The sequence below is a fragment of the Dermacentor albipictus genome, chromosome 5 (genome assembly GCF_038994185.2).
Source record: "Dermacentor albipictus isolate Rhodes 1998 colony chromosome 5, USDA_Dalb.pri_finalv2, whole genome shotgun sequence".
NCBI lineage: Eukaryota > Metazoa > Arthropoda > Arachnida > Ixodida > Ixodidae > Dermacentor > Dermacentor albipictus.
Genome location: NC_091825.1, coordinates 144960946 through 144973334, shown reverse-complemented (window position 1 = coordinate 144973334; position 12389 = coordinate 144960946). Strand labels below are relative to the sequence as shown.

At 52.2% G+C, this 12389-nt stretch overlaps 2 protein-coding genes across 4 annotated transcripts in view; one reads left to right on the top strand and one right to left on the bottom strand.

The window, feature by feature from the left end:
* cher (filamin protein cher) overlaps positions 1-12389 on the bottom strand; it is a 202612-nt gene that overhangs the window by 14534 nt on the left and 175689 nt on the right. For all 3 annotated transcript variants that reach the window (XM_065437646.2, XM_065437644.2, XM_065437645.2), the window contains 7 exons: positions 7574-7709; positions 7058-7198; positions 6821-6949; positions 2828-3001; positions 1397-1759; positions 621-902; positions 50-316 (listed from right to left, as the gene is read on the bottom strand). In XM_065437646.2, coding sequence (XP_065293718.1) covers positions 50-316; positions 621-902; positions 1397-1759; positions 2828-3001; positions 6821-6949; positions 7058-7198; positions 7574-7709 — 1492 coding nt within the window. The remainder of the gene's footprint in view (positions 1-49; positions 317-620; positions 903-1396; positions 1760-2827; positions 3002-6820; positions 6950-7057; positions 7199-7573; positions 7710-12389) is intronic.
* Positions 256-12389, top strand: part of LOC135906320 (uncharacterized) — a 127899-nt gene continuing 115765 nt past the window's right edge. The window contains exon 1 of the mRNA XM_065437667.2: positions 256-377. Within this exon, the coding sequence (XP_065293739.1) occupies positions 350-377 (28 nt within the window). The 5' untranslated portion in view covers positions 256-349. The remainder of the gene's footprint in view (positions 378-12389) is intronic.

The following is a 12389-nucleotide window of genomic DNA, read 5'->3' as shown; positions in this document are numbered from 1 at the left end:
AATAGTTATAAAAATGGTATCGCAGATGGATCCAACCGCCGCTGCTTACATGATTCGCCGGAGATGCCCCTCTCGAGACCGGGTCCTCCTGCGTGCACCCTGTGGGCTCCGTGGTCGCGGAAGGGGCCCACGGTGAACTGGAACGGCGATCCGGGGATGTGGATGTCCTTGTTGCGAACGCTGACCGTGTGCACGCCGGCCTCCTTGGGCACGAAGTGCACCGCGTACGCGCAGTCCTCCAGGTCGGCGATCTCCGCGTCCTCCGACGATCCCGACGGCGAGGTTACGCGAGCCGCCATGTCGAACGCGCTGGTGCCTGTGGTCCAAAGGCGTGGGATGTGTGAAAGCAATGCAGTCGTCAGCGTCATCATCCGACGGTAAGTCGCGAACGAAACGACCGCCTTTTGACATGCATTTATGGCTCAATTCTGGGCCTAATGGCGTTAAAGTGAGAGTGTCTGTGGTGTTTTCAATACTGCGCATGCCCGCTTTCATATATGCAATAATCAGTAAAAAGGCAGCGTTGCCAACCAGTGGCCGTTTTCTGATTGAACTTGCTACGAAAAGCTAAGCGTCAGGTGAACCTTAGACGCAATTGTAGACTGGCTGGGATGTCTCACCAGGCATCTTGTAGGTGAACGTGCACTTGGAGCCCACTTCGGCAATGGGCGCTGCCTCGCGCTGCTTCTTGATGTTCTCACGCTGGATGTTAGAGCCCTTGCCCGTGACCTTGACGGTGAAGGGCGAACCCGTGACGTGGTGGTCGGCGAACTTGAGGTTGATGATGTAGTAGCCGGGCTCGGTGGGCAGGTAGCTCACTTTGAGCGTGCCGTCCTCGTTGTCCTTGCACTGGATGTCGGCCTTGCTGGGGCCCTCCACCGACAAGCTCAGGCCACCGTAGCCTGCGACAGGTCATTGAGGCACAGGAACAAGCTGTTATAAGCTTCTTTCTTGTATGTTCCATCGTGTCACTGTTCATCACCTGCCTACTTTATACAAAAGGTGGACCGCAGCCATTGATGTTTACAATATAAGCTATTCAAGTATGTTAAGGTGTAGCAACGTCAAATGCTCGCTGAGAGTTCATCTTTAGGCAGGACCCACGAACAAAATCAAGGAGCCCATCGCAGGACACCCTTTGATTACAATGGCGGGGTCAATATAACTTCGTTTATCTATCTCATATAAACGTTTACGTCACATAACCTTTTTTAATAATGAGTAGGCTATTTTTTATGGATACCTTCTATAACAGCGCTTCTCTGCTTCGCAGTTTACCATCATCCTTATGTCACACGAGAGGAATTAAACATGTTTAAGATGACGTCGACAGTATTAATCATGACGTACTGCGTGAAGTTAAAGAGAAAAACGCGTACGATCACAGTGAACTGACCGGCCTCTCGGGTGTCGATGGAGAACTCGTTGCGGACTTGGGTGGTGCCCTCCGTGAGAGCCTTGCCCTGGACCTTGACCTTAGCAGCGTCGCCGATTTCCCGCTCGAGCACGTTGATCTTGAAGGGGCTGCCCGTGATGTGCGAGCCGGTGCGCTTGACGTTGATCAGATGCTCTCCAACCTCGCGAGGCGTGAACGAGATGCCCAGGTGGCCGTTGGGGAGCTTCTTCAGGAAGCACGGCTCCTCCAGACCCGAGGGCGCGACGATGCTGGCGCTCAGGTTCTTCACGTCCTTCTCTTGGACCTTGAGGGACACCTCGCTGGAGTGGCCCACGGAGATCTGGTTGCGTTTGCGGCCCTCTCCTGCATGGCGAGGCGTTAGAAAAGAACGCGTCAGACTCATGACTTCAAGAGCCTACATAACGTGCTGACAAGTATCATTTTTTTGTGAAATTTGGAAGACTCAACACTATGCACCTATAGCGTGACTCTTCCATGTCCCACCACGAGGAAAAAGAAAACAAGCCTGTCATAAGGCCGTTGTGGAGTGCTTGGCAAGAACGGTAGTTGACAGGTGATTTAGCGACAAACTTGAGCAGTTTCCCGAAGGGAGATGTGAGCTAGCCGGCCTCTTGGTAAAGCCGATAACAGCGGTTTGAGAACTGCCTATTCTCTAGAAGTTCCTGCAAAAATACCAGCACGAAGTCTGCCTCGTTTGCTCTAACGCGCTACAGGGCTGATATAGGCGTTAGAGCATCACTTAATAGTTCTGCGAAAAGTGGAGAGAAGTAATTAATAAAGAGAAAATGAGACATCTACTCAGACTTAGCTAGACGCAGAGCTATTAAGTCAAACTCTTACCTTTGCTTCAAGTTGTCGATGAATTCGACTTCGCTCTGCCATCTGCTAGCCGCCTGGTTATAGCTCAGATGGTAGAGCGGCTGCCCCGGAAAGGTGGTGGCCCCGGGCTTGAGTCCCGGACCAGGACGAATTTTTCTTCAGCTGCGAGGCTTTTCTCGCGAGCACCCGTATGGTATTCTTTTGTAGCATTTAGCTACGTCTGGGTGGATGTCTCATTTTCCCTTTGTTAGGCGTTAGAGCAGTGCTAGGATGAGGACTACGTACAGCGCAGGAGCACGAGACGGGCAGCAGTATAGCCAGACGGGTTATAAGTCAGAGTTGCGTGCCCCCTTATGAATCAGTTGTGCAGTTCCACTTATGTAACAGCTATGTAACTAAGTTATGCAACAAGCCCGACGTCCCGCTTCCTGCATGATACGAACTACAGCACTTTTTCTGAAATGTATCCGTAAACGTTGCCACAGTCCCCTATGTTAGCACAACACTCGCCGTGCCCAATTCAAAGTGATAATCTCGGCATTGACAGTGAGATCCCCGCAAGCACGTGAGAGCACCTGCTGCAGCACTCGCCTGTGATCTTTGAGGTGAAGGGGCTCCCCTTGATGGGCTTGTCGGCGAACTTAATGGAAATCTTGTACTCTCCGGGCGCAGCCGGCAGGTATGACACGGCCACCGTTCCATCCTTGTTGTCGTGCACGCTGATCTCAGCCTTGGATGGACCCTCGACGGCCACGTTCAGGCCACCTGCGGTCATTATTATTGGTACAGCAGTACAGGAGACACTTATGTGTATACAGAAGAAAGGAGGTGACACACATGCGACACGTCCGAGGCAGAAATATTTTTCAATATGGCTTTGAAGTCACTCTGTTGACGAGGGCAAGGAACAAGCCAGTATTTTTCTATATGAACTTAATTACCTTGCATGCATAATCGCTTCAAACTTCTTCAAGTCGCGTAAATGTTAGAGGGTCGGCGGCGTTCAGGGCGGGCTGGGCCGAACGGCCCGCAAAGGGTACAAGTGACGTGACGCTGGGCTATATAGTTGTGAAGATGACACGCGAACTCCGTGTTGTCCTCGCAACTGCCTTAGCGGGCTTCCGTCAGCTATAGCTACATTGTATACTGTGGCTGATTAGGTTTTTGTGAGCCTTTCATCGCGTTTTGTTGGCTGTCTGTGCGATATGTGGGGTACACAACAGGCGCACAGATTTCCGAAATGAATCTGTTGGAAGTTATCGTATACTACGTATTCGTTTGAATGATTCGGCGCCCCCCTCCCTTTCTTTTACTGCGCTAAGCAAAAGGAGCCCAGCATGGTGCTCTTGCCGCACGTGAAGTGGGAAGAAACCCTGGTATCGAAGTGGAGGTGATACTAGCGGCGGTCGCGTCCAAAGCAAAGTGGCGACCAAATTTTGCGCAATACTAAACCTGTCTCTAGAACCAGTTATCAACACACTCGCTATTCTCTAAAACGAAATGTTCATGGTTTCCGAGCACTTAAAGCCCGCGATGAAATACCATTCTGTAAATGTCACTGTAACACATTGAGCGAGATCAGTAAAAGGAACCGAGGAGCTCGATCTGTAGTAACACTAAACATTAAAAGCCAATGAAGTCATAGGAGAATTCTTTAACGAATTATCGAAATAAGGAGAATTAATTATCGTTTTTAATTATAAAGAATATTTTGGGATTTCGACATTTTTTTTATTGCCTCATGATGATTTGTTATCGTCCATACAGTGTGCGCGAATTTTAGTTTGTAGTAAATAAATAAAAAAGAAACATCACCGCAAAGATCATGGACGCTACGGAAGACTATGTTCAACAATATCTTATAGAACTTCGTGCATTGTTATTTCAACTGCCGTGAATGATCGAACTACCTGTTCAATTAACCATGGGGTTCCTCAAATACATCTCCGTATCGGTTATTATTTAGATTGTCTCTTTGTAGATTTAGTGTTAAGAAGATAAAATCAGTCGCTTCCACCTATTCCTGCTTTGTTTTTCGTTAAATTTTATTATTCAACCCACGCACTGACCATTAGCTGTCTACAGAAATAGCAGATGTGACATCTACGTGCAATCGTACCTCTCGAAAAATGCCTCTGAGACTTGAACAACTGTTACTGCAAGTGTTACTGAAACGCGCAGAAAGTCTTCAGGACAATCAGTGACCAATGGTTTGCTAAAATTGAATTCCTTGCGTTTCTTGGTATGGGATTATCAGTTTGCCGATCGCATTACTGCGGACGCATGTTCCAATACTCCCAGGGGCGTTACCGTCATGAACGTCTCTATGACGTAAAGACCTTGCCGAAAGCACCAGCGAGAATGCCCTACAGCATATTAGCAGCGTCCCGGTGGGAGGAAGGGGTTGGGGATACGGGTGAACAAAGGGGCGGAACCGTCCCACGTGATGCGCCAGCAGGCGCGCGCGCTGGTTGTAATAAACGGGGCTCTCGTTGTCAGGGGTGTCTAAAACCTGTCAACAGGCCGCTACATTATTCCTGTCGCGCACTGGCACAGCTACGGTTTTATTTCTGGAAGGGTTCACCAGACACGCCGGCTATATTCGACACATGCGTACGCACGCACGACAGACCGATGATTTCGGAGAGGGCCTCAACCCCCACAAGCCTTTCCTCCCTCCCCCCTCTCCCACTCTCGATCCGGGGATACCGTAACCGCTTTCTTCTTCAGCGTGATCTCACGAAAGCGCCAAGCGATCCTTTCGCCACACGTGCACCCCTGCTCTCTCAGAACACGGAACCGGGAATGAGGGATGGGGAGGGAGGAGGAGCCTTCTTGTTGTTTAAGACCGACGAAGGTCGGGAGAGGGCTGTTGATACCTAACGAGGGCACCGCAGCTGGGAGGCGATGCTAAAAACGAAGCCTGCCGTCGCGACTTCGTGAAGAGACGCTGATGCTCTGACGCAGGCAGCAGCCGCGCCCAACTGGAAGCGACCCCCAAATATTTCTCACCGGGCGAGCTCCGTCGGCTCCCAGTTCGCGGTGGTTGCCTCGGTGTTTTTGTTTTCGACCAGCGGTGGAACAGCGCCGCGTTGTTTTGGCAGACATCTTTCGGAGCTAGGTGCCCTGCCCCGTGTCGACAACCAGAGGCACGAGGGGGCACGGCACCGCGCCCCCCGTGGCCACTCTTCTCCTCATCCTTTTTTTCCTCCTGCAGTGCCGGATGTTAGCTTTGCCGCGGTCCAGAGCTCCCTCATGTTTGCACTGAGTATGTGGTACGGCAGCGTGGGCTCCGGAGCCTGACTGAGAAAATACACGAATCAGGCACGCGTATATATACACGCACGGGTGGATTGGAACTTTGTGCTGCCCCGCTGTTTGGCGTTCAGGCGCAGCTGATGGACGGGGCAGGTTTCTAATGGCAGAGCGCGGAGAGAGCGCAGTTGGCGCCCTGATGAGATGTTACAAAGACGCATACAAAGGTCGCGGAACGTGGCGGATGGACGGGCTTGCGTTACCGTGTACTCCACACGCTGCCGCAGTAGGTCTCTATTCGCACGTTTAGCACAGCTGAGAAAGCAACCACGGTGCGACTTCATTCTCACTCTGGATGTTCGAAAGAAAGTAACCACAATATTGGAACGACATTATGATATCCAGAACATGGGCATCAGAGGCGAAGAAGGAAATGCCTTAGGATCGTCGGAGTAATGGCGAATCATTTGTAGACGTGTGCGAACAATACTAGGCGCACTCATAGTACAGCGTATATTTTGAACCTTTTTCACTTTTTAAGACGACTAATCTTCATATTATGCCCACCACGGCAGCTGAGCTCTTATATTGAATCTGTCTTTCTTTTTGCTGAGTGCAAGATCGCCAGTTTCATCCCTGCCAACGGCGGTGGCATTCCCATGAGGTTGGAATGCGCGGGGTCCTGTACTTACATTTAGGTGCATGTGGGTTAAGGTAGTCTATAAAGTCAAAATTATTCGACAGTCCTTCACTACGCTAACGAATTGCACATGTTTGGTATTGCAATGCAAAACGCCACCAATGAGATCTTGTATATGCTGGAAAGTAACGGCTCCGGCTCAGAAGTTGCTTCAAATAAAAAAAAAATAAAAAAATATGAGCACGTGTGGCATTGGCCACTACAGTGATCAATGTCAAATTGTCAACATTTTGATTGGACTGCGAATATGCAGAGGTGCTCAATGCTATGCTTTGCAACTGCTTGTGCCGCCAGGACCTGCCGTATAGTGCTTGTCCTTGTGCACCTTGTCCTAAAGCGTTGTGCACTGCTTGCAACAATAATTCATGTCAGCTGACCTTACTACTCGAAATAGACATGACTTATCTGGTGCATGCATTCAACGAGCCAGTGCAATGTGATGACTGCTATAATTATTTCAGTGGCCTTCAAGCTCATGGCGTCTAGGTGGGGAAGTGCCAGGTTACCCCGAATCCTTGATTCTCCTGACACCTCACGCTAACCTCGACCGAACAAGCAGCAGTAAGCAGCTTGACGCGGCTATCCAAGTAAAGTACAAACACTTGGGCACGCCCAAGCAAACGCATTACCTTTGCCGGCGTCCTTCGTGCTGATGGTGAAGTTGCTGGGCTCGCCGGCCACGCCATGCGTCAGGCCTGGTCCGTAGGCAGTCACGTAGCCACTCTGGATCGTGTCAACGTGGAACTTGAAAGGGCTGCCTGCGAAGCGGCCCGCGCCGCACCATAACGTCGTTGTATTAATCCGATCAGCCGGCGCAGCAAACACCGCACAAGCTCGCACAAGTGTCACAATCTAGGCACACGTACCCTGCACATGCTCGTGGTTGTACTTGATGTGCAGCTCGTGCAGGCCTTCTTCGCGCGGCTCGTACTGGATGCTAACGGTGCCGTTCTGGTTGTCGATGATCACAGGCTTGTCCACCCTTCCCGACGGCATCTTCACCTCGGCTGCGCAGGCGCGATCAAGTTGAGTCAGGGAGAAATAGGATAATCCTCCTACACAGGCTATCAGAGCCGCCACGCGTCCAGAGTAGTGCCCGTCTGTCACTAAAGTATGGTTTCACAAGACCGATACCGCATTGCAAAAGCAATGCCGTCATCCAAGAGGCGCTTCTTGACGGATGCATCGGGCTCACAACTAATCTGAAAACCAGCTGCTTATACGCGGCATAATAATGCGCCTCCGTGAGGGAGGGTACTATGGAGGCCATGGCCACCCGCGGTCTTGAGCAGCTAGGGTTAGGCCTCGCCCGAGGAGGCGGCACCGTGCCCTGGACGCGTGGCCGCGGCTGCGCTCATAATCCATGCAAGTGGGCCACGCACCGGAGAGCTGTCCTCCAGCGCTCTGCTGCAAGGGGATGTCGAAGAGCTGGATCGGCCGGTACTTTCCTTGCGGCGGCGGGGCGCTGCGGAAGCGGCGGTCGACCACGGTCTTCTGGTGGATCTGCTCGGTGACGGCCTGCGCAGGGCGGCACAAGGGAAGAACCGATCAGGGATTCCACTCTGCGTGCAGCACACACCGCCCTTGGCGCGCCCTTGCGGTGGAAGACACCGGAGCCGGACCGAGGTGGGCCGGCCTCCTGCCCCTCTCTATTTCTGGACGCCCCCGCGCCCTCCGCATTTGGCGCCCGCGGGCACCCACCCCCACGCCACCACCCGCGACCAGTCCCTTGCCCCTTGTCCTCCTCTCCCGTGGCTGCCACCTCAAGCCCACAGTGAGGCTGAGGTGCACTGCGCGCACGCGTGCGAGATGTGCGCGCGAGCCTGGACCGTGGCCAGCCAGGCGTGCTCCTCTCTGCACACGGAACCTGTAGAACAGTGCGCAAGACAACCAGCAACGCCGCCGGGACGTGCAGTGCAGCCGCTTCCTCCCCTTCGCCCTTGCTCGGCTGTCAAGATATGATGCCTGCAGGTTCAACCACCTCGGGCGTCTCGGTACTCTCTCGCGCGCCCATAGGCTGAACGAGAAATTCGCTCCTGGGTACGGCACTGTTCCGCGCCGCTGAGAACACTGGGTGTCGCCTTTAAGTCTTTACTTCAGTGGCATGACTGAATACCATTCGCATGAGTCGCCACGCAAGGAAAGCACCATATATATGTTGCTTTCTCTGCGTGACAACTTGCGGGTAAGGAAAGCCAAATATTTGGCCTCCGGATAGGTCCATGTGCTCTTCATGGTCTTTTCAAACTCGAGACAAGCAAAGTCTAAAAATCCTACACTCAGAAATCGACCTTTCTTCTGAGCGAAGCTGTTAGTCCCTAGTTGATCGGAATTTTTCGTGTCCTCGTGCGCTGTGCTCACCCAAAAGGTGGGCCGATCCCGGAGACAGTGAAAAGTGAGGAGCGCACAGTGTGCTGCTTCTACAAGAGGCATCACATGACGTCAGCGGGTGACGTCATGTTTGACGCGATGACGTCATCGGGCGATATCGTCACGTCACGGCACTTTGAGAAATTCAATTAGTTCAATAACGCACTTGCGCTTGGCGGAGGTGCTTAGGAGAATGAGGATGTATGTTGCACTTCCGCACGCGTGCGTGCGCGCACGACGTATTCCGTGTACCCGCAATGTATCTGCCCTTGATACGTGGGCGCTCTGCCCGTTGCATTTGTCGTACAGCGTGTGCTGCGACTGTAATCGTCATTATGGGGAACAATGACCAAGAACCGTACCTCGAGCTAGCGACCGTGGCCGCTCAGACAGACCTCAAACGGCAGTTGGAAAAGGGCTTTGTCTTTGAGTATCCACGTAACACAAGTATGTTTTCTCGTATATTCGACGTACAGTACGAAACTATCATGTCTGCAACTTGTGTGTAAGTCGTACTTTACGAATTGTCTAATGCAATATACTTAATAACGCAATTAACGCTAATAGGACTGCATTGAACGTACCTTCGATCACAAGTGAACGTAGCGCCGCGTTTAGCAACGCCGCTTAACAATTACGTATGAGCTTCATCGTTTAAACAAAGTGATAATGTGAGCGTTGAATGGCGTGATATCTACGGCACCAATATTGCTCACATATTGTTTTTGGCCTCGGCATACCAGATGACACTAAGGCATGGGCAAGGTATGTATGAAGTCATAGTACAGCGTGAACATGCGCCCAGAACGCATAACCACATCGTCCATTAGGCTAAAACGTGTGCTTGTGTGCATTGAAACATTTTGAAGCATTTGCATTGCCATTGGCTTTTATTTCTTGTGTGTGTGTGTGTGTGTGTGTGTGTGTGTGCGTGTGTGCGTGTGTGTGTGTGTGCGCGTGTGCGTGGGTGTGTACGTGTGTGTGTGCGTGTACGTGTGTGTGTGCGTGTACGTGTGTGTGTGCGTGCGCGCGCGGCAGGTGCGCAGCGTAACACCTGCACCTGAAGAGCGCAGTGTAGTCTCTCCTCGAAGCTACAAGACACTGGGGAAGGAGGAATACCGTGAGCTTCGCGGTCTTCACGCGTTGACGGCTCCTACCCCCCCCCCCCCCCCCCCCCCCCGCTCCGGGGCTTACCGTCGAGAAACAATCTCGAAACACCGCTGCTATACGACGGCTACATCAAAGATCCGTCAACGTGACATGATTGGACCTCGCTCGTGCAAATCCAGAAGAAAGTCAGCGTGAGCTCGCTTGGAAGGGCGACGGGTCCTGCGGCGCCCTTGTATGGTTTCCCGAAACGCGAGCGTGCAAGGGACTGCCCCGCCTTCTTGTTTTGGGGCTCTTAGCACGAAAATAAACCGCGCCGGGCGCTGTGCTGCGCGACGGGCTGCTGGGCGCTTGGAGCGAACACTCCGGACCCGGGGTTGGCGGTGAGGGAGTGGGGAGCGGGAACGAGGGGTTGGGGGGGGGGAGGTGGTACGAAGGAGCGAAGGTCTGCTGTGACGCACGTCGGCGCCTGTCGCGACGTCGCGCTGATATTCTGCGGAGGCTGGCAAGCGGGCAAGCGCTCAGGGTCCCGTTCGCGGGTATATACACGAGTGGCGAGTGAAATACACCCAACGCCAGGGGGGTAGGCCCGCCGAAACAAACTCCGAGTATAAAACAGGACACACGGACCGTCAGCTAAGCGACGGCGCGGGCCTCTCTTGCTGTGGGCTGAAACTCACCGCTACATTTGGAAGCTGCGTAATCGCCTTCGTCTCGCGGAGACATGGTCGCTGCTTTTGTCGCGCCTATTTCATGTGTACGGGCTCCGGACCGGTGACGCCACCGCGCTGTCGACAGGGGTTCGCGCTCCTCCCTTCCTGTAGCTATACCGGTGTCTTCCCGTAGATTCATTGCGGTCTTCACAAATAGCTGGCATTGCTACATGCGCTAAGCGAATGCAAGAAGGAAGAAATAGACCGCCAGGAGACGTGACGCGTTCGCATTGCTAATGTGCTGTCGCTCCCTTTCGTTCTTTGAAGGGCGGTGAGGACCATAAGAGTTAGGTAGTGCGAGGAGAAACTCTCTTTTTTCGTTACGCCTAGGTGTGGAATTGTTGGATGTTTTATTCGGCAAGCGAGCTGCTGTTTTCCGACCTTTTTCCATGTCACGTCTTGAATGATACAGTCAGTGTTCACATGAAGCTGTGTGCTCGCCACTTCCAGTGGCCAAAGAAGGTCGTTGCTTTTGGTTTTGCACTGCGATAGTGTTGCTTCTGGCTCAGTTAACTCACTTTCCAGCCTGCGACCAGCGAATGACATGACGCTCACACAGGCGGATGCGTAGTGTCTTTCGCTGTCCGCGTCATTTACGTTTCTGAAATAATAACAAAAACATAGTTTTTAGCAGAAGGTCCCGCGCCCAGGCACTTCTATTAAGCAACGAATATGTTGCCGTTCTCGCTAGCTATGTATAATGTTGGCGAAACGTACAGTTTCCTTTGAAGGCGCCCTGTACCTACAACTCGAAGAACGAGAAACATCGAAAAGAACATAAAACGACATGAACATCGCTGTACAACCGCATGAAACCGAAGAGGCAGTTTGAGAGGTCTAATGTATAGTTTGAACTTGTATAAGGGGGTACCAGCGAAACACAGAGGACGCTTACGCAAGGAAAATGCGTTTGACACGGACGGACGCTGGACTTTCAAGTGTACTTTGTTGGAATTCATATTGCCGCACATGACCTCCGACGCATGCACGTCTTGTACTCCTCCCAGGACGCGTAGTTTAATGTAGTTTATTGAATTCTACGTCCGAGAGCCACAGTTTAGCTGCGAGAGATGCCGAATAGTGTAGTGCGATACTTTGAACTAAATTTGACCACCAGGGATTCTTTAACGCCCACGTAAGTCGAAGTGTACGAATGGTTTGTGCCTTCATCCCTGATCGTAATGCGACCACTGCAGCAGGCATGCGAACTCGCTACCTCGTAATCAGTAGCGGAACGATATAGATACGTCGAGCCATCGACGCGGATAGGCGGGCAATGCTTTCGAACGCGTAATTGGCGCAACCATGCAGATCGTCTGACCATACTTGCAAGCTTCAGCCAGAACAAGTGTCTGAACGCCCAAGTCCTGGCACGGAACCGCGTACGGCACTGAGTGAGGAATGGAGCGAGCTTCTGGAAGCCTACCAACGCTCTGCGGCAGAGCGAAGCCACTCGCTCTTTTGTTCAACGCAGCGCTTGTTCACTGCCAAGGCGTTCCGGATCTGCCTCTGATGTCGCCCGCGTACTCGGGACCTTTCGTCTCCGCGGTGCCGCATTCGTTTATACGCTCCTAGATTCTGCGTAGTTGCAAAACGCGGAAAACTGCGCACGGTGTAAATGTTTACAGCGCTCCGGCGAGAGCCTTGAGCAAAATATAGCTTCAGGGTTTGCCGCACTGTTTTCTGGAAAGGCGCTGTATGAAAGCGAAGAAAATGCCGGTAGTGTAACAGCTGCACGGTTTTAAATCGTGTCCGGAATTGAGCTGACATGTCGTTTCCTTGGGACGTTTGCTCTTTTGGCACCTGTCGTATACACATACCCTGCGGCGTCTTGCTGCAATAATCGCCTCCTCTTTACGCGTTAATCGCGAGGCAAAAATGTCGAAGCATTTCATTTAGAACGACATTAAAGGGCTCCACCAGTTGTCGTCTATACATAGCTAAGTAAGGACAGCGAGCGTCTTGTTGTCATTCTGGACGAAACATTAGACGAAACAAGTACCGCTTA